Source organism: Sus scrofa, chromosome 5 (genome assembly GCF_000003025.6).
Source record: "Sus scrofa isolate TJ Tabasco breed Duroc chromosome 5, Sscrofa11.1, whole genome shotgun sequence".
NCBI lineage: Eukaryota > Metazoa > Chordata > Mammalia > Artiodactyla > Suidae > Sus > Sus scrofa.
Genome location: NC_010447.5, coordinates 35,821,918 through 35,844,987, shown reverse-complemented (window position 1 = coordinate 35,844,987; position 23,070 = coordinate 35,821,918). Strand labels below are relative to the sequence as shown.

Here is a 23,070-nt window from a genome sequence, read left to right as displayed (position 1 = left end):
TTCTCTGGAGCAACATCTTTAAAGTTTTGGAAAAAAAAAAAAAAAAAAATATATATATATATATACTGTTAAACTACAATTCTATAGCCAGAGAAAATACCATTCAAAAAAGAAGGTGAAATACTTTTTCAGACATATAAAAGCTAAAAAAATTCATCACCATCAAATTGACACTACAAAAAATGGTTTTTTTTGTCTTTTTTTGTTGTTGTTGTTGTTGTTGTTGCTATTTCTTGGGCCGCTCCTGCGGCATATGGAGGTTCCCAGGCTAGGGGTTGAATCGGAGCTGTAGCCACCGGCCTACGCCAGAGCCACAGCAACGCGGGATCCAAGCCGCGTCTGCAACCTACACCACAGCTCACGGCAACGCCGGATCGTTAACCCACTGAGCAAGGGCAGGGATCGAACCCGCAACCTCATGGTTCCTAGTCGGATTCGTTAACCACTGCGCCACGACGGGAACTCCCAAAAAATGTTAAAATAAGTCTTTCAGGCAGAATAAGTTACACTATGATGAAATATGGATACACAGAGAAATCAAAGTCACCCAAAATAGTAACTACATGAATAAATATACTTTTTTCTTATTAACCAAATCCCTCTGTTTAAAGCATAAAAAGAATAGACAAATAAATGTATACATGTTTGTGCAATTTGTAACATATGCAAAAGTAAAATGACAAAAATAGCACAATAGCAGGAAAAGAGAAATGAAAGTATACTGTTCCAGGTTCTTATACCTTGTTTGAAGTAGTACAATAACTCTTGAAGGTAAATTTTGTAAGTTAAAGATGTATACTATCAGCCCTAAAGCAATTACTAAAATAACAGTTATAGTTAATTAGTCATCAAAGGACTAAACATGGAATGATGAAATTACTTGATAAATCATAAAAAAGGCAGAAAAAGAAAACGAACAGTCAACTAATCTATGACAAGAATATACAATGGAGAAAAGACAGCCCCTTCAGTAAGTGGTGCTGGGAAAACTGGACAGCCACATGGAAAAGAATGAAATTAGAACATTCCCTAACACCATACACAAAAATAACCTCAAAATGGATTAAAGACCTAGATATAAGACCAGATACTATAAAACTCTCAGAGGAAAACACAGGCCAAACACTCTCCAACATAAACAACAGCAACATCTTCTCAGATCCACCTCTTAGTTAGAGTAATGACAGTAAAAATAAACAAAAGGGGCTTAATTAAACTTAAAAGTTTCTGCACAGCAAAGGAAACCCTAAACAAAATGAAAAGACAACCCACAGAATGAGAGAAAATCTTTACAAATGAATCGACTGACGAGGGATTAATCTCCAAAATTTATAAACACCTTCTACAGCTCAATACCAAAAAACAAACAACCCCATCCAAAAATGGACAGAAGATCCAAACAGACGATTCTCCAAAGAAGACATATGGATGGCCAAAAAACACTTGAAAAGATGTTCAAAATTATTCATCGTTAGAGAAATGCAAATCCAAACCACTATAAGGTACCACCACACACCAGCCAGAATGGCCATCATCAAAAAGTCTACAAACAATAAGTGCTGGAGAGGGTGTGGAGAAAAAGAAACCCTGTTACACTGTTGGTGGGATTGTAAATTGGTGCAACCACTGTGGAAAACAGTATGGAGATTCCTCAGAAAACTGAAAATAGAACTACCATTTGATCCAGCAATCCCACTCCTGGGCATCTCTCCAGTGAAAAGCAGGACTCAAAAAGACACGTGTTCTCCAGTGTTCACTGCAGCACTATTTTCAATAGCCAAGACATGGAAACAACCTAAATGTCCATCCTCAGAGGAGTGGATCAAGAAGATGCAGTACATATACACAACGGAATATTACTCAGCCATTAAAAGGAACGAAATACCGACATTTTCAGCTACATGGATGGACCTAGAAATTATCATGCTAAGTGAAGTCAGTCGGACAAGGAGAAACCAACATCAAATGCTATCACTTACATGTGGAATATGAAAAGGACACAATGAACTTCTTTGCAGAACAGACACTGACTCACAGACTTTGAAAAACTTATGGTTTCCGAAGGAGACAGGTTGGGGGATGGGGGGATGCGCTGGGGGTTTTGGATGGAAATGCTATAAAATTGGGTTGTGATGATCACTGTACAACTATAAATGTAATAAACTAATTGAGCAATATAAAAAAATAAATTGTTCACACACAAAAAAAAAGAAAACAGAACAGAAATGGGACAAATAAAACAGCAAGATGACTTAACCACATCAATAATCATATTAAATGTAAATCATCTAAGGACTCCAACTAAAAACAGATTATCAGATTGAATAGAATAGTAAACCCAACATCATAAATCAACTACAATAATTTTTTTAAATAAAGTAAACAATAAAGTCAAAAAGACAATTTAAAAAAAAGAAAAAAAGCAGGAGTTCCTGTCGTGGCTCAGTGGTTAACGAATCTGACTAGGAACCATGAGGTTGAGGGTTCAATCCCTGGCCTTGCTCAGCGGGTTAAGGATCCAGCGTTGCCGTGAGCTGTGGTGTAGGCTGCAGATGCAGCTCGGATCCCTTGTTGTTGTGGCTCTGGTGTAGGCCAGTGGCTACAGCTCCAATTAGACTCCTAGCCTGGGAACCTCCATATGCCATGGGAATAGCCCTAAAAAGGCAAAAAAAAAAAAAAAAAGCAAATAGAAAAGTAAGTCCAAACTCTATGCTACCTATAGAAAAGCTCTTTTTTTTTCCTTGTCTTTTTAGGGCCACACCCACAGCAAATGGAGGTTCCCAAGCTAGGGGTCGAATCAGAGCTACAGCTGCCAGCCTACATCACAGCCACAGCAATATGGGATCCAAGCTGCCTCTGGGACCTATACCACAGCTCGAGGCAACACCAGATCCCTAATCCACTGAGTGAGGCCAGGGATCAAACCTGCATGCTCATGGATACTATCTGGGTTCATTAACCTCTGAGCCATGATGGAAACTCCCCAAAAAAGCATTCTAAATGTAAGGATACCAACAGGTCAAAAATAAAAACATGAAAACATATGCTAACACTAATCAGAAGGAAGCCAGAATGGCTATATTAATATCAGCAAAGGTAAATTCCAGAAAAGAATTCCAGGTAGAAAGATAATTTCATAATGATAAAATGGTCAGTGCTCCCAGATGACCTAAAAATGCACCTAAAAACAGACCTTCAAAAAAATATGATGCAGGGAGTTTTGTGGTTCAGTGGGTTAAGAATCCAACACAGTGTCTGGGAGGATAAGGGTTCAGTCCCCGGCCTGGCTCAGAGTGTTAAGGATCCAGTGTTGCCTCAAGCTGAAGCACGGGTCACAGATGCGACTTGGATCTGGCCGGTATTGCTGTGGCTGTAGTACAGGCTGGCAGCTGCAGCTCTGATTCGACCCCTAGCCCAGGAACTTCTGTATGCCACAGGTACAGCTCCCCACCCCAAAAAAGGAGTTCCCGTCGTGCTGCAGCGGAAACGAATCTGACTAGGAACCATGAGGCTGCCAGTTCGATCCCTGGCCTCATTCAGTGGGTTAAGGTTCTGGCATTGCAGTGAGCTGTGGTGTAGGTGGCAGACGTGGCTCGGATCTGGTGTTGCTGTGGGTCTGGCTATGGCTCTGAGTAGGCCCCTAGCCTGGGAACCTCCATATGCTGCAAGTGCGGCCCTAAAAGACCAAAAAAAAAGAAACATAAAGGTGACAGAACCGCAAGAATAGGCAAATCCACAATTAGAATCAGAGATTGCAAACCCCTCTCTTAATAACCGATTAAACAGTAACAGAAAATCCGTAATATAAAAGACTTCATAACACTACCAACTTCATCCAATTTACACTTATAAAGTACCCCACTCAACAAGAGCAGAATAGACATTCTTCCAAATGTACCATTTACCAAGACAAATCAAAATCTGGGCCATAAAACAAATCTGAGTAAACTTAAAAGAACTGAACTAAGTTCTGTGACCACAATGGAATTAAATTATAAATCAGTAATAGAAATACCTTCAGAACACTCCCATATACCTGGAAATTAATAACATACTTTTTCTTTTTTTTTTTTGGCTGCACCAAATTCCCGGGCCAGGGATTGAACCTGAACCACAACAGTGACCTGAGCCACAGCAGTGACAATGCCAGATCCTTAACCTACTAGGCCACCAGGGAACTCCAATAACATACTTTTAAATAACCCAAGGATCAAGAAAAAAAATCAAAGGGAAATTAGAGAAAGTATTTAAACTGAATGAAAATGCAAACACATCATATTAAAAAAAAATCTGTGCAGTGCCACTAAAATAGTGCCTAGTCAGAAACATACAGCATTACATGTCTTTACTAGAAAAGAAAAAGGACCTCAAATAAGGCCTCTACCTTAAGAAACTAGAAAAAGGAAATGCAAATTATACCCAAAGTGAGCAAAAAGAAATAAAAATCAAAGTCAAAAATCAATAAAAATAGGGTGAAAATGGGTGGGGTGGAGGAGATCAATGAAACTAAAAGCTAGTTCTTTGAGAAGAATAAAACTGGTAAAACTCTAAACCAGACAGTTGAGGAAAAAACAAGAGATACACATTATCAATATTATCAATATTTGGAATTAGAACTTTAACATCACTACAGCTCTTCACAAATAAATAAGATACTAAGGATATATGAACAAATTTAGACTAATAAATTTGACAACTTAGACAAAACAAATAAATTCCTCAAGAGACACAGCTACCAAAATTCGCAAGATGAAAAAGTTAACCTGATAGCCCAATATAAATTAAGGAAAGTGAATTTGCAGTTAACCTTCCCACAAAGAAAATTTCAGACCCACATGATTTTACTAGTGAGTTTTGCCAAATATTAAACTCTTTCAGAAAACTGAAGGAATAATCCCCAATTGATTCTATGAAGCCAGCATTACCATGACACTAAAAATCAGACAAAAACAAGAAAATAAAACTATAGACCAATATCTCTCATGAACTTAGGTACAAAATTTTTAAACAAAAATTGAACCCAACAATATGGAAAAAAGAAAATACTTCATGATCAAGTGGGGGTTGATTTAATATTTTAAAATCAATCACTGTAATTTACCACGGTGAAAAACTTAAAAAAGAAAAACCATTTCATCATCTTTAAAAAGAAAAACCATATAATCATCTCAGAGGATGCAGAAAAAGCATTCAACAAAATCCAACATCAATTTCTGACACACTCAGCAAATCAGGAATAGAAGGGAAACTTCCTCAGTCTGATAAAGGCTAACTATGAAATAGTACAGCTGACATCATATACTTAAAAGCCTGAATGATTTCTCCTAAGATCAGGAATATGCTAAGGCTGTTCCTCTTACCACTTCTATTCAACCCTGTACTTGAGGTTTTAGACACTACAATAAAGAAAAAATAAATGGCACCTAGATTAAAAAAGAAGTAAAACTTTTTTTGCAGATAACATGAGCATCTATGTAGAAAATCCAATGGAATCTACATAAAATCTACTAATATTAAGTGAATTTATCTAGCGAGGATCAGGACTCAAGATTTGATATACAAAAATCAACTATACTTCTCCACATGTCAATAAACATTAATTTCCTTTTAATCTAAAGGAAATTAAAATATAACATTTACAAGAAACAACTATCAAATACTCAGGTATAAATCTGGCAGAAAATAAAGAAGGCTTCTAAATTGAAAATTATAAAACATTTCTGAGAGAGATGAAAGAAGACCTAAATTAGATATACACCACACTGATGGATCCAAAAAATCAATACTGTTGGGATGTCCACTTTCCCCAAAATGATCTCTAGACTAACTGCAATCCCATCAAAATCCCAGCAGCCTCTTTTGGAGATATTAACAAGCTGATTCCAAAATGTGTTTGGAAATTCGAATGACCTCCAAATCATCCTTTAAAAGAGTAACAATAGAGCACTAACATATCTGACTATAAAATTGAGTATAAATCCACATTAATCAAGAAAATGTGGGCGTTCCCATCATGGCTGAGCGGTAACAAACCCGACTAGTATCCATGACCATGACAATGCAAGTTCAATCCCTGGCTTCACTCAGTGGGTTAAAGATCCGGCACTGCCATGAGCTATGGTTTAGGTCTCAGAAGCAGCTCCGATCTGGTCTTGCTGTGGTATAGGCAAGCAGCTACAGCTTTGATCTGGACCCCTAGCCTGCGATCTGGTCTTGCTGTGGTATAGGCGAGCAGCTACAGCTTTGATCTGGACCCCTAGCCTGCGATCTGGTCTTGCTGTGGTATAGGCGAGAAGCTACAGCTTTGATCTGGACCCCTAGCCTGGGAACTTCCATATGCCGTGGGTGCAGCCCTAAAAAGACAAAAAAGAAAAAGAAAATGTGATACTGATGTAAAGAAAAACAAATAGATTGACAGCCCAGAATAAAGGGTTTAGAAACAAATATAGAAATACATGGTTGGGCAGGAGCCAGCTGGCAGAGGAGTAAGATGTGGCGCTCACCTTCTCCCACAAATACATCAAAAAAACCATCTAAGAGTTCCTGTCATGGCTCCGTGAAAACAAATCTAATTAGTATTCATGAGGACATAGGTTTGATCCCTGGCCCTGCTTAGTGTGTTAAGTATCCAGCATTACCGTGAGCTGCAGTGTAGGTCACAGACAGGGCTTGGATCCCACATTGCTGTAGCTGTGGTGTAGGCTGGAGGCTACAGCTATGATTGGACCTCTAGCCTGGGAACCTCCATATGCTGTGGGTACGGCCCTAAAAAGACCAAAAAAAAAAAAAAACTATATGTATAATGATTCACACAGAATTATCTAATGAATGCTGGCAAAAGACCTTAAATCTCTAAATCTCTAAAAAGAAACCCTCCACATAACTGGATAAACAAAAGGAAAAAGAGAGCAAGAGAAAGGCATCAGGATAGGACTAGCATCCTGAGAGGGGGCTGTGAAAGAAGAAAGGAAGCCACCTAACTGACAAGGCAATCAGCAGAAACGGAGGGACCTCAAAACCTCAGAGAAAAGTGCAGCAGCTGGACTGAGGAGGGCAAAGCAGAGAGAGAGCCTCAGAGACCAATGGTACCACCTACCAGCACACCACAGTCTGGGACACTCGGAAGGGGGCTGGGTGCTGAGACTCAGGCTCCAGAGGTCAATTCCAGGGAGAGGACTAGGGTTGGTGGTGTGGAGACAGCCTGAGGGATCAAGGGAGCAGAGCACCACAGGCGAGGGAACTTAGGAGGAGGTCTGGGTCCGCAAGAGAAGCAAGGCGCCATTGTTGGGGAAGGCAAGAGGTAGAGGGGTAGACTGGACAAACATAGCAATCAGACAACCAAAATAAAGGGTGTCCAAATTGAAAGAGAAGAAGTGAAACTGCCAGTCTATGCAGACATGATACCATATATAGAAAACCCTAAGGATGCCACACAAAAGCTACACTAACTCATCAATGAATTCAATACAGTAGCAGGATACAAGTTTAACATTCACTAATTGGTTGCATTTCTGTATACTAACAATGAAATATTAGGAAAGGGATATAAAAATACAATACCTTTTAAAATCTCCCCCCCAAAAATTAAATACCTAGTAATAAACCTGACCAAGCAGATGAAAGACTTATATGCTGAGAACCATAAACATTAATCAAGGAAATTAAAGAGGGTTCAAAGAAATGGAAAGATATTCCATGTTCCTGGATTAGAAGAATTAATACTATTAAAATGGCCATACTATCCAAAGCAATCTACAGATTCAATGCAATCCCTATCAAATTACCATGACATTTTTCATGGTACAAACAATCCATAAATTTACATGTAAACATAAAAGACTCAGAATTGCCAAAGCAATCCTGAGGAACAAAAACTAAGTAGGACACATAATTCTCTCAGACTTCAGGCAATATTACAAAGCTACAGTAATCAAGACAGTGTGGTACTGGTACAAAAACAGACAAAAAGACCAATGGAACAGAACAGAGAATGCAGAAATGTGGTGTAGTTCACAGATGTGGCTCGGACCTGGAGTTGCTATGGTATGCGCCCTCAGATGCAGCTCCAATCCACCCCTAGCCTGGTAACTTCCATATGCCACAGGTGTAGCCATAAAAAGGGGGAAAAAAGTATAAGGATGACATAAAATTACATAAAAAGATGCTCAACATTAAAAGTCACTAGGGAACTGCAAACTGAAACCTTAACGAAATACTACACATCTATTAAAATGGCTATAATTAAAACGACTAACACGCCAAATGCTGATAAAGATGTGGAGCAACTGGAACTTTAATATACCACCAATGGGAATGTAAAATAGTATGCCTACTTTGGAAAATAGTTTGGCAGTTTTTTTTCTTTTTTTTTTGCCTTTTCTATGGCCGCACCTGCGGCACATGGAGGTTCCCAGGCTAGGGGTCTAATCAGAGCTGTAGCCACAGGCCTAGGCCAGAGCCACAGCAATGCCAGATCCGAGCCACGTCTAAGACCTACACCATAGCTTATGGCAATGCCGGATCCTTAACCTGCTGAGCCCTTAACCCACTGAGCAATGCCAGGGATCGAAACTGCAACCTCACGGTTCCTAGTCAGATTCATTAACCGCTGAGCCACGATGGGAACTCCTGGCAGTTTCTTAAAAATGCTAAAAAACCATGCACCTAACATTATGATCCAGGTAAATACCATTATACTGCTAGGTATTTGCACAAGAAAAAAGAAAACATACATTCATACAAAAAATTGTTCATCAATGTTCAGAGCATCTATATTTGTAAAGGCGAATGGTGGAAAAAACCCAAACGTCTATCAGAGCTCCCACTGTGGCTCAGCAGGTTACAAACCCAACTAGTATCCATGAGGATGCAGGTTCAATAGGTCTATAAGTATTATCAGCATATGGAAGTTCCCAGGTTAGAGGTCGAATTGGAGCTGTAGCTGCCGGCCTACACAACAGCCACAGCAACTCAGGATCAGAGCCACGTCTGCAACCTACACCACAGCTCATGGCAACTCCGGGTCCTTAACCCACTGAGCAAGGCCAGGAATCAAACCCACATCCTCATGCTTCCTAGTCAGGTTCGTTGAGCCATGAAAGGAACTCCCATAAAGGGTTTTTAAGCCATGCTCAGGAATTTGGGAATTTGGAATTTACCCTGAAGACAATTCTTGCCACTGGAAAGCCATTAGAAATTTCTTGCAAGGGAATGCCATGTCAGTCTTGCCTATTCTAAGCCAACACCCTGGCTGCAGAGCCAAGAATGAAGAGCAGCAATAATCCAGGGAAAAGATTCATGGTGGCTTGAACCAAGGCAGTGGCAGTGAGATGAAGAAAGGCAGATGGCTTAGAAAGATATTTAAAAGGTCAAAATGATAGGACTCCATGACTAATTGGATGTGCATGGGAGGTGCAGAGAGTAGGACAAAACTGAGTGTATGAGGTTATTTTACTAAGAGAGAGAATACAGAAGGAAGAGAGTAAACAATAAGTTTTATTTGGGACAAGTTAATCAGTAAAGACTAAGGAATTCAAAGAAATGTAGAACATAGGTGGTTTTAAGGGTAATAAACCACAGAAATTCTGAGATACTGAGAATGGTACAATTCTCAATAAAGGCCAGGCAGCAGAACTATTATTTCTTCTTAAAGGCATTCATATATAAAACAATGTCAGGCAAGAGGGCAGTATGGGGAGGTACAACAAGGATTAAATGAATGACTTCTTCTACATCAACTACAGACACACTGTAGATTACACAAGAAACAGTAAATGGATTTTATACGGATTTCCCTCCACCAAGAAGTGAAAATTAAAAGGCTGGTTTACAATTTTTCATTTAGTCTCAGAAGCTATTTCCCATCAAAGCAAACACTTAATATTTGAAATCTCCCCCCAAAAGTCATGTTTTTATTAAATCACAAATTGAAATGACTGGTTAAAATTGCAAACTACTGTGCTAGGTCAAGAATAAAAGAACTCAGGAGTTCCCACTGTAGCTCAGCGGTTAATGAACCCAAGTAGGATCCACGAGGATGCGGGTTCGATCCCTGGCCTCCCTCAGTGGGCCAGGGATCCAGCATTGCCGTGAGCTGCAGTGGAGGTTGCAGATGCGGCTCGGATCCCACATTGCTATTGCTGTGGTGTAGGCTGGCAGCTGCAGCTCTGATTAGACCCCTAGCCTGGAAACTTCCATATGCCACGGGTGCAGCCCTAAAAGGAGTAAAGAACTCAGAGTTCCCATTGCAGCTCAGGGGGTTAAGAACCCAACTAGTATCCATGAGGATTCTAGTTCAATCCCTGGCCTCACTCAAGTAAGTTAAAGGATCCAGCATTGCCACATTCAACCACAACCCCTAGCCTGGGAATCTCCATATGTCACAGGTGCGGCTGTTGAAAGAAAGAAAGAAAAGAAAGAGAGAAAGAAAGAGAAAAGAGAGAAAGAGAGAGAGAGAAGAAAGGAAGGAAGGAAGGAAGGAAGGAAGGAAGGAAGGAAGGAAGGAAGGAAGGAAGGAAGGAAGGAAAGAAAGAAAGAAAGAAAGAAAGAAAGAAAGAAAGAAAGAAAGAAAGAAAGAAAGAACGAACTCAGAAGAACTCAGTACAAAGCAAGTACTCAAATGTTTGTTAGAGTGCCAGAAAAATACAGAAGACAATACACTGTATCTTACACGGGGGGAGGCATGGGGAAGATTACTACCATGTTATAAGATCTAGTTTAAGTAAACTCTCCAGGAATTTCCAGGTGGCTCAGCAGGTTAAGAACCCATCCTTGTTATTGCTGTGGCTCGAGACTGATCCCTGACCTAGGAACTTCCACAGCCATGGGCATGGCAGAGGGACAGAGGGAGAAAACTCTCCAGGAGAAACTATTACACACTAAGAATATTAATCTTCCTCAAGCACAGGGTTTCATGAAACCATAAGCATATCTAAAGGAAACTGGAAAGGGCCAAATTCAAGCTACAAAATAAATTCTTACTAAGAATGCCTTCGAAAAAACTCAAAGGAGTTCCCTTACAGCTCAGTGCGTAAAGGATCCAACGTTATCATTGTAGCAGCTCATGTCACTGCTGTGACACAGATTCAAGCCCTGGCCCAGGATCTTTCACATGCCATGGGCATGGCCATCCAAAAAAACACAAAACAAAACCTCAAAGAAAAAATAACAAGGGATTCCCCAGTTATTTCAAGTTATTTTCAATAGAACCAAATTCTAACACAATCACAATAAAAACACGTAACTACAATAAAATACAAGTATACTAAAATAGGACTTTTTAACTCCAAAACATCACAATTAGAGAACTCATCTTCCTCACTCTAGACCTCCCCCCATTTTTTTTCTTTCTTTCTTTTTTTTTTTTTTTTTTTTTTCCTGTTTTTTTAGGGCTGTAGCCACAGCATATGGAGGTTTCCAGGCTAGGGATTGAATCTGGGCTGCAGGTACCTGCCTACAATACAGCTACAGCAACACCAGATCCAAGCCACATCCTCGACCTATGCCACACCTTGTGGCAATGCCGGATCGTTGACCCACTGAGTGAGGCCAGAGATCAAACTCGTATTCTCACGGACACTAATCAGGTTCTTAACCTGATGAGCCATTACAGGAACTCCTTTTATACTTTCTTGCTCTTTCCTCTTTGTTGAAGACCTACTATGTGCCAGACTCTATGCCAGATACAGAAGAAACATTTCAGGCCCTGTTCTCATGAGGATTAGCCCATCTACAAGTCTATATTCACTAACAGCACCATTTTCCTGGAGGCAGGAGTGGAAGGCCTGGGAGTTGGTCATAACGGCAGGTGAAGAAATCAATGAAGACTATCCAGTACTTATCAACATCTGAGAATTCCACTGGGGTTGTGGATAAGATGCTGAAGACCATAATGTCTGTTTCTAGAAATGAGTTGTTGAAGAAGTGGGGCCCTCTTGAATAAGGGAAAGTGTAATTAGTTTCTGCTTATACATTATTAAATTCAATGTTTTGGGTTTATGTGGCAATTCAGGGAGTTAATCATAAGGAACATCCAGTAAACAGGAATTGGAAGGATGAGAGTATACATGAACAGAGTCGAGAAAATAACAGAAAAGAAAAAGGCTGGCAAACTGCACAGAAGTGTGGCTTCAAGATTTGTAAAAAAATGCCCTCTGGGAGCCAAAACCTAAAAATGCATACAAAGTTGCCAACACAGGATAAAGTAAAAATTAACCTCTTGGTTTTGATGTACACATTCAAAAAGTACATCATTTTCATTGTTTTCCACAAAACAGATGATGATTAAGTGGCAATGTAAGGTTTAAAGATACTGAATTCATATATAAAATTTGCATTTTAAATTTGTAATCCTGTGGCTCAACAGGATCTGCAGCAACTCTGCAGTGCCAGGACACAGGTTAGATCCCTGGCCAAGCACAGTGGGTTAAGGGTCCAGGTGTTGCCATGGCGGCAGTGTGCGTCCCAACTACAGCTCAGATCTGATCCCTGGCCAGGGAACTCCATAGACTGCAGGGTGGCATGAATGAATGAATGAATGAATGAATGAATACACTAAATACCTCTCCCCAAAAAAGATTATCTTTATCGACTACCCTAAAGAACAATATGAAGTTTTTAACATAGTGGTATACACATACATATATAAACACACACACACACACATATATATATACATACACATATATATATACACATATATATACACATATATACACACACACACACACACATATATATATATATATACATTTTTTTTTTTTTTTTTTTTTTTTTTTGCTTTTTAGGGCCATACCCACATCATATAGAGGTTCTAATCCAAGCTACAGCTGCCAGCCTACACCACAGCCACAGCAATGCCAGATCCGAGCTACATCTGCGACCTACACCATAGCTCACGGCAATGCCAGACCCTTAGCCCACTGGAGCAAGGGCAGGGATTGAACTTGCAACCTCATGGTTCCTAGTCTGATTCTTTTCCAATGAGCCATGACTGGAACTCCCAACATAGTGGTATATTTTATATGTACAGTTTACCATCTCTCTTGGCAAGACTCTTATTTCCTTATATAGGTCTATCTTTCAAGTGCCATTTTATGAGAAACTACAACATCTAAGTTAAATGTTCTTTGTAAATATCTGTCTATTTTTGATGAATAACGATTTTATGGACTATGCTGAAGTTATAAATACATTTGTTTTTCACTACATAATAAAGAGTGAGGCGACTTTAATGTTCATTTTTCTGTGTAGTTATTTTGTTATGCTTTTATTTAGGGAATTATTTTTTTATATATTTAAAGTATAAAATTAATATATTTGAAATATAAAATTAAGACTTTAAGGTTATTCTTGAATTCTTGGCACTTTGCCACTAAATTCCATTTAAAGTTAAATATAATTTTAGGAGTTCCCATCGTGGCTCAGTGGTTAATGAATTTGACTAGGAACCATGAGGTTGCCTGTTTGATCCCTGGCCTTGCTCAGCGGGTTAAGGATCCCCAGTGTTGCCGTGACCTATGGTGTAGGTTGCAGACACGGCTCGCATCCCGCGTTGCTGTGGCTGTGGCGTAGGCCGGCGGCTACAGCTCCGATTCGACCCCTAGCCTGGGAATCTCCATATGCCTGGGGAGCAGCCCAAGACATGGCAAAAAGACAAAAATAAATAAATAAATAAATATAATTTTAGATGGGAAATGACATATATCGATGGCTGGATTCTGGCATAATGGCTATACCCTATCAATAAAGCTATGAATGTTGTGTAGCTGACATGTTTATCTTTCTCTTGAGTAAATTTGCCCTTGAAATTGGGAAGGTAGGTTTTAGAAATCCTTAGGAATAGAGAAATTCATAAGTTTTTGTTCCTTATGCATAGTACCATAGTTCTCTTAGCCTCATTTATTTAGATTTTTTTCATTATATCTTCCTGAGGCTATCAAGTACATACAAGTGTTTTGGAATTAACTGTCTATGTTATATAATGCTGCTTAGGCAGAGGAGAAATCCAAAGGAGATTTTACATTGTATTTATATTCCAATTTATTTTTCTGGAATATCTGTTAGACAAGTCTAAATATTAAAAATTATGTTTATGTCTAAGCCCATGAATTTTAATTATATACCTTTAATGCTTTCAGTCTCTGAATCCACATCATTATGTGTAGAAATGCCAAGTACAATAAAATACTTAAATTCCAGAAAAAGAAATAAATAAAAATAGCACCAGAAATTAAAAATTAAAAATAAATAAAGTAAAAAAAATAAGTAAATAAAAATCGCACCACTGCAAGGACTTGAAACTTTCTTATTTCAACAAGGTAAAGGAGTAGGTTTTAGTGAGTGTGTTCCTTCTGAAGAACTAAAGTCTGTAATTTCCAAGGTAAGGGGCTATATGATGCATCCCCAATGCCTAAAACAGTACCTGGAAGAAAGCAGGTGCTTAATAAATATTTGTTGAATAAATGAATAAAAGTACGCTGCAACCATCAGAGATACTGGGTGTAAGGGTGAAACCTATTTCAGACTATCCCTTTTCTTCTGCCTTCTCTGTGATTAATCATTCCATTAATTATCCTAAAGCAGGATAGCCTTTACAGGCAGTGTCGCTATATCTCACCTCAATATTCACAAGAGGATCTATGACAAGAAGACTGATGTTAACTGAATCTATTGTGGTAATCATTTCACAATATATATAAATCAAACCATCACGCTGTACACCTTAAACTTACACAGTGATGTATGTCAATCATTTCTCAATAAAACTGGGGGAAAAAAGATTACAGCCAAGAAAAAAAAAATCACGTAAGAATGTCACTCATTCCCCTCATTTGGTTGACTATTAAAACATATGGTTCTAGGAAGTTCTCCTGTGGGTTAAGGATCTGGCATTGGCACTGCTTCTGCACTGCACAGAGATTAACGTCCTCCCTGCATCACTTCCTACACTAAAAGTTCGAAGCAAGCAAAGTAGACTTAGTAGAAGAGTTACTCTACATCTTAGATCTCAACAGCAAGAGGTTCTAATTCAACAGAGCAGAACTGTATATGGCTATATATATTTTAAAGTACCACATATGATTCTTGGGAGCCTTGGTGAACGTTCACCGCCCTAGGTTGCTAAGTTACACTAGGTCTTAGCTGAACCTTTGGAATGGAATAGGGGAGATAAATAAATACAAAGAAACACATACACATTCCCTCTCATAAATACGTGTGTGTTCTTTGCTATTCCCTTTTCCCAAAAAAAAAACCAGACTGGGAAATAGGGAAGCATAAGATAAAGCCAGAAAGGCAACATGGCTTTTCATGCTGTGTTAACTATTGCCTTAAGTATTATTTTAATAGTGACATAACAAAACCAAGCTTTGTTTTTTTAAGCAAGAGACAATCAGACTTGTGAATAGAAAATAATTCCAGTGGTTGTGTAGAGAGGGGACTGTGGACAAAGAGACTATAGACAAGGAGAAAAATCAGCCAAGGACTCAAGACTAAATGTCTGCCTGCATGATCTAAGCACTGAGAATGAAGAGGATGCAGCAAATTTAAGAAACCTCTTTAAGGGAAAACGGGCAGGACTTGGTATTGATTAGATATTGTTATAGAAATGTACGTCTTCAAGTTTGTTTTACATGAAACCAGGTGAATGATGATGCCATTAAACTAGATCTGAACTTGCTGAGGGAAGAATAAGTTGGTTTCGCTGGTTATCATAGAACTACTTGGAAGAGGAGCAGCTTTGGGTAATAGAAAAATAGTTTAGGTGGAGTGATGGGAATGGGTGTAAATTTGCAATGAGAATAGATGAGGTGATGAAGTAGAGTTAAGAAATAAAAGACTAAGAAGTCAGATCATGAAAGGCAGTGGATGGAAGCAAAGGGTGAAAAAAGTCTTATATTTCACAATTCTACTTCATCATCTCAAGAGACCTATCAAAATCAATTCACACCATGCAGCAGGTTAAGGATCCTGCACTGTCACTGAAGCAGCAACTCGGGTATGATCCCTGGCCCAGGAACTTCCACATGCTGTGGGTGGGACCAAAAAAAAAAAAAAAAAAAAAAATCAATCCACACCTGAAAAAGAGAAGTGTAGTTCAAACAGAAAGGATCCCTCCTTGGAAAGTCCTAGATTGGCTCAGTCCAGACAGAAAATCAAACAGTATAACCTCGAAATATGCAGTGAGCCAAGAAGATCAGCATCCATCCTGAAGAGTAAAACTGACAAGACAACCAAAGATCTCAAAACGATGACCAGCCCATCATTTAAAACACTCAGTATGTAGAAATATGTAATCTTCATGTTAATGCTTTTATTATTTCATATAATCCTAACAACTCCAATACAAGAAATAATGACTGGCATGACATCCATTCTGGAGACAAAGAATATGAAGGACAGAGAAGTCATGCTTGCTCAATTTCCCAAGGTCACACTTAAGAGTAACTGTGATGTGTTATTCTGCCGCCTAGTCTAGCAGTCCAGACACTAAACTACACATGCTGTCAAATAATTCAAAATGGGATGAGGAGAGGGCAAAAATAAAGAAAATGAGTGCAACTCAAGGAACAGAGGAAGCTATTAGTGTTAGATGAGTCATTACCCGATTCAACTGTTTACAAATTACTCCCGCAATGGGAAATGCTGTCAGTGGCATGCCCTGATAGTGCTAACTAGCAGGAATTAAGATGTGCCCTCGGAACATGACAGGCACTGTGCGATAAAATATCCTCCGCACCTAATCCTAATTCCAAACAAACTACCTGGAGGTCAAAGACCACCTCCATAAAACCGCACCACAAATCCTCCCACGGAAGCATCACAGAGATATCTAGGAAAGAAATATCTTAACTAATGCCTTCCAAAGACAAGCGTGGGATGGTGTAAATCTACAGCTCCCTGAACGTGGAAATGTGTGCTGCTGCTCACAACGACCAACCAACTCCGCAATCCGGTAAAATGGATCCAATACAGTCTCCTAAGTGCACAGCTGCAAAGCACCTATTTTCAGCTCTTCCTGAAGGGGACAAAGATGCCTTCACCAGAGTAAGGCAGAGGAAGACAGAGGCAAGTCTGAGTAAAGCCTCAAAGGAAGAGAGAAAAAACGCTGGAGTAGACACATAAGGAACCAATCAGGAAAAAACCGAGACAGTCGAAAAAAACGAAAAAGTAAGAGGACAACCACCCGTCCCTTAGGAAAAGTACTACAAATAAAAGCCCCCTCATCCTTGGGCAGAACAGACATGAACAGCGCCAAGGCCTAGCTGGCCTTGGAGCAGGAGCTGGGTCTCTAATTCCCGGGCTGAGCGAGTACTCTGGAGAAAACATCTGACACCACCTAGCCCTCTTCTACATCCTCCACAGTCTGATCTGATACAGAGAAGCCCTCGCGACCCTCCCCGCCAGCCTCCAAGCAGCAATACGGCCCCATCCGGGAGAAAAACACGACTGTTCCCCGGGGCCGTTACTTACCTTCCCGCTCACAACACCCGCCGCCGCCATGTTTCCTGCGCGTGTCTGTGATGACGTAGCAGCGCCTCACGTGTCTCTCAGACTCACAACAACATCCGGCAAAACTAGGCTGATATCCGGGCGGGAAAGGGGCGGGGAGTGGCGGGAACTGCGGTGAGTGAAGGGGCGGGGTGGGAGGAGAGACCCGAGGCGAGCGTACAGAGTAGGGCTCGGAGGCTTCGGGTGGAGTCTCTGGTGTATACTGCGCATGTGCCAATTTATTTTCCGAGCGGGGAACGTAAGTTGAAGTATTTTTGCTTTGGGGTTTGCTTGGGGGCAAGGCTCTGAGCCGTTGGTATGAAGAAAGTACAGACTATTCGGATTCAGGAAATTTGGTCTTTGTGGACACTTTTCACTTCTGTCTTTTTTTTTTTTTTTTTTTGCCTTTTCTAGGGCTGCTCCCGTGGCATATGGAGGTTCCCAGGCTAGGGGTCGAATTGGACCGGCCTACGCCAGAACCACAGCAATGCGGGATCCGAGCCGCGTCTGCAACCTACACCACAGCTCACAGCAGTGCAGGATCCTTAACCCACTGAGCAAGGCCAGGAATTGAACCGGAAACCTCATGGTTCCTAGTCGGATTCGTTAATCGCTGAGCCACGACGGGAACTCCTGGCTTTTCACTTCTACCTTCAGTCTCTGGCAGCTCATCTGTAAACTTGAGATAGGGCTGTGGTGGAGATTAAAGGGACCCCAGCCAGGTCTCCGACGCACACACGCAGGAATTTTTCGCCTCTGTGTGAAGTTTCTGAAGTTGAGTCTGATAACTGCCACTCACGCACAACCATGGGCAAGGTATTTTGATAGGAACTGCGATAATACCATGCCCTCGTTGTCCCAGAGTCCAACACATATAGCTCATGGCTCCTACACGATTGCTTAATAGCTGTGTGACTTGCAACAAGTTTATAAATTCATCCAAGCTTCAGGAATTAGAGCGAGAATTACCCATGGAGTGGTTGTAAAGATTTCTTGGGACGATGTATATGTGGTAAATTGATTTGTTGAGATAGTAAGATAATTTATTTTTGTTCTCAGGGCAGTAAAAGAATGTCAGGAAATTATTGGATACTACCCATGATGGCTCTGACAGAAGCTCTGGGGCTTCCTTTGCCTCAGGGAGTAATAAAAGGTCCCTTTGTAGCAAAACACCGTGTCCTTTGAGGTACTTCTCTTTTCACAGGGCGGCATGAGTATAGAGGCTTTTGAGGTTCGTTAAGTGGCAACCTAAGGAAATAGCAGAAGAGGAGGTTTGCTGGTTCTGTGAATCTTGGGAACCTGATGGGAGAAGGAGGTGGCAAGATCTTTGATGGAAATGGATGTGTAGTCCTATTAGGGAGGCTGCATCAGAGATTCTAACGACAGCCAAGCCCCCATGCCCAAGCTTGGTATTCAACTGGTAAAGCAGCTCACCTGCAAAGGATAAATGAGCTGGGGAAATTAGTATATTAGCAGTAACTAACATTGAGTGAAGACTTGAGGGCCTTCCCTGCATACACAGGACTAGGTAAGATCCCCTAGAACCTTCACGCAATTCTAGGCGTGGTGTGTAGAGCCCTAATAATGACCCAGATTAAATTTCCCACCAGCTCAGAGTAATAGGGTGTGGTTAGAGAAAAAATTGCCACAAGCTGCGGCATAGGTCGCAGATGTAGCTGGGATCCTGCGCTGCTGTGTCTGTGTCTGTGGTGTCTGTGGTATAGGCCTGCAGCTGCAGCTCCCATTTGACCCCTAGTCTGGGAACTTCCATACGCCACAGGTGTGGCTCTGAAAAGAAAAAAAAAAAAAAAAAAAAAGTCATAAGGTGGAAAAGAATCATAAGAAGTCCTTTAAAGAAACTTTGGATCTAGGTGGGGCTTCGGTGACAGAAAAATTCTTTTAGGGATATGCTACAGTCATAAGCTGCTTTATGGCTGAATAGAGACCTCATTAGAGATATGTGCCTTAGTCAGCTGTGCTACCTGTACAGTCATCTGAAAGTGATCACTTCTCTCGTTAAACTACAGCATTTAATTACCTGTTCAGTTTGATTCTCTCTCACTTCAGTTTCTGACTGACCTCTCAGTGTTTCAGGGCTTATCCCATGTCACACATCATTTATTAAGATTCTCCCAATTTTGCCACCACTCATTGATACTTACCTTGCCTAAACTCTTATAAAAGTCAGACTAAAAACTTTTAATGCGTAACTGTGCAAGGCAGTGCCATGAAGAAAACATAGCTGACAACCAAGAGATTGCAGGAGTTCTCATGGGATAAATTAACCAGCTGAAGAAATAAGACCTGTAAGTACTGATAGTTGGGACACCATTGAAAAAGACCCAACCATATCATTCTACCGCAAACAATAAAAAGCAGCAACCCCCTCATATATCTAAAACTTCCAATCAGCTTTTAGTTCCAGTCTCTTAAATATGAACATAATCATGGATCACTTCACATTTGAAGAAAACCTTTAACCTGAAAGGCAGAGACCAAAATGAACAAACCAGCAAATAAGCAATTTAAGACAAACAATGCAGAGAACAAAAAAAAAAGTTTTAATTACCTTTAAAGAGATGAGAGAAGACTTTACATCTATGAAACAGGAATAAAAGGCCATGTAAGAGAGCTATTTAGGGAACCAAAATGAGCTCCTATAAATTAAAAATATAACATAAATGAAAAAAATCCAGAAATGGATTGAAAGATAAACTAAGGAAATGTTCCAGAAAGTAAAACAAAAGGACAAAGCTATGGAAATAAGAGAGAAAAGTTAAGACAATTAGTAGATTACAACAGGATATCTAAATCCAAATAAAGGAGAGAAAGCAGAGAATATGGGGAGAGGAAATTACTAAATAAATAATTCACAATTTTTCCCAGAAATGTCAGATGTGCATTTTCAAACCAAATCAGCCTACCAAGTGCCAAGCATAATGGAAGAGAAAGACCAACAGCAAGGGACATAATTGTGACATTTCAGAACAATAGGAATCAAAAGATTGTAAAAACTTGCACAGAGCAAAAGGAAAAAAAAAATATGTTACATGAAAGGGTAAAGAATAAATATATCTTTGAACTTGCCAGTGAAAGCACTGGATGCTCTAGGGCAATGGAGTATAAACATTGAAAATATTTTTAACCTAGAATGTTATACTCAATCAAATAATCGAGTGTAAGATCAAAACAATACATTTTCAGATACTCAAGTTCAAAAAAATTGTATCTCTTACACACCCTTTCTTAGGAAGCAAGTGGAGGCTGTGTGGCAGGATAAGAAAGCTGTTAATTACAGGAGAGCAACATATGGAATCTAAAAAAACAGGAAACAAACACGGGGGTACAATACAAAAGAGAATCTTGAGGGCATTTCTGTTAGGAATATAAAATGATGCAGCCACTGTGGAAAACAGTATGGCAGTTCCTCAAAAAAGCACGCAGAATTGCCATAAAATCCAGCAATTTCACTTCTGGATTTTAGAGACAGGTATTTGTATACCAGTGTATTGTCTACAAGCATTATTCACAATAGCCAAAATTTGAAACAACCCCCAAAGCCATCAGCAGGTAAATGGATAAATAGAATATCGTATGTACATGCAATGGAATACCATTCAGTCTTAGAAATTAAATTAAATACTACAACATGGATAAGCCCTAAAAAAGCATTATGCTAAGTGAAATGAGCCAGCCACGAAATGGCAAACAGTGTATGACTCTACTTACATGAGGTACCAAGAATAGTCAAAGCATAAGAAGGTAGACTAGTGGTCTAGGGGTTGGAGGCTGGTGAGGGAAAATAGGAGTCATTGTTTAATTGGTGTGGAGTTTCAGTTTGGGATGGTGAGATGAATGGTAGTGATGGCTACACAAAATGTAAATGCACTTAAGGCCACTAAATTGTACATTTTAAAATGGCCGAAATGACCAATATTATGTTACGTATTTTTACCACAGTTTTTTAAATAATTAGAAAAACAAGAGAGAAAATTCAGGATCTAGGATTAAGAAGAGTTCTTAGACTTGACATCAAAATCACAATCCATAAAGAAAAAATCAATAAACTGGACTTCATCAAAATTTTTAAAATTTGCTCTCTTTGTAAAGGATTTGGGATGGAAATGCTATAAATTTTGGTTGTGATGATTGTTGTACAACTATAAATGTAATAAAATTCATTAAGAGAAAAAGAAAAAACAAATCAAATGCTCTGAAAGCAAAATGAATGCAGATAGAGGTCTGAAGAAACTGTCAGCATCTAAGCATTATATTTTGTTTTCTTCTCCCCTTTAAATTAAACTAACACCAAGCTCAGATGTGAATCACAGTCCCTTCTGGAATGAATGATTATGGCTGTGGCCTGACTTAAGCAGATGACCCTGCATAAGCAGGGGAGAGGGGCTCTCCTCCATGAGGTAGGGGGTGCTGAGGACACAGCCTCTCCAGGGCAGACCACCAGATGTTGAATTTTCCAGGTGAGAATGTCTGGAGTCAGAGGACTGTAAACAGACACATGCAGAGTCTATTCTTCCTTTTGATGAGCCCATTATTGTATTTTTCTAAGCTGTGTTATCGTTCTGTATTAAAATTCTTAAATGGTTAAAAAAAAAAAAAAACACCTTGTAAAGGCTGAAAAAAACAAGCTGCAAATCAGGGTAAAATATTTGCAAACGTGTATCCTAAAGGACAAATACCTAGAGTATATGGAGAACTCCCAAAACTCAACATTAAAGAAAAAATAATCCAATTAGAAAATGGGCAAAAGAGATTGCATTTCCTTCCTTTTTTTCCTTCCTTCCTTTTTTTCTTTTTATGGCCACACCTGCAGCATATGAAAGTTCCCAGGCCAGAGATCAAATGGGAGTTGCAGCTGCTGGCTTACGCCACAGCCATGGCAACACTGGGATCTAAGCCACACCTTCGACCTATGCTGCAGTTTGCGGCAACACCAGATTTTTAACCCACTGAGCAAGGTCAGGGATGGAACCCACATCCTTATGGACACTATATTGGTTCTTAACCTGCTATGCCACAACTGGAACTCCTATTTTTCTATTGCTGTTGTAGCAAATTACCACAAACTTAGTTGCTGAAAAAACGTACTTTTTCTTACAGTTAGACATCACAGGTCTCATTGGCCTAAGATGAAGGAGTCAGCAGGGCTGACCACAGCCCTTTCTGGAGGCTCTTAGAGGAAAATCTGTTTTCTTGCCTTTCCAGCTTCTAGATGTCATGGGCATTTCTTGGCTCCTGGACTTCTCTCTCCATCTTCAGAACTAGCAACATTCTACCTCTGTGTAATCTCTGCATCTCTGATCTTTCTTCCTTAGTCACATCTCCCTCTGAAAGGTTCTCCTCTTAAGGACTCATGAAATTAGATGAAGCCCATCTGGATAATTCTTGACAGTCTCCCCATCTCAAGGTCTATACCTTTAATCATATCAGCAAACAATCGTTGCTGTGTAAAGTAACATGTTCTTGAAGTTCTGGGGATTTGGCACAATATCTTTGGAAGGCCATGTTCTTCCTATCACGGATATAAACAGACATTTCACTAAAGAGGATATAAAGGTGGCA

General features: G+C 39.9%; 1 protein-coding gene and 1 pseudogene across 2 annotated transcripts in view; one reads left to right on the top strand and one right to left on the bottom strand.

Annotated features, from left to right (window-relative positions):
• Positions 1–17,603, bottom strand: part of TBC1D15 (TBC1 domain family member 15) — a 79,737-nt gene extending 62,134 nt beyond the window's left edge. For both annotated transcript variants that reach the window (XM_003355517.4, XM_001925336.6), the window contains exon 1: positions 17,473–17,603. In XM_003355517.4, coding sequence (XP_003355565.1) covers positions 17,473–17,502 — 30 coding nt within the window. In that variant the 5' untranslated portion in view covers positions 17,503–17,603. The remainder of the gene's footprint in view (positions 1–17,472) is intronic.
• Positions 11,713–12,213, top strand: LOC102159286 (annotated as a pseudogene).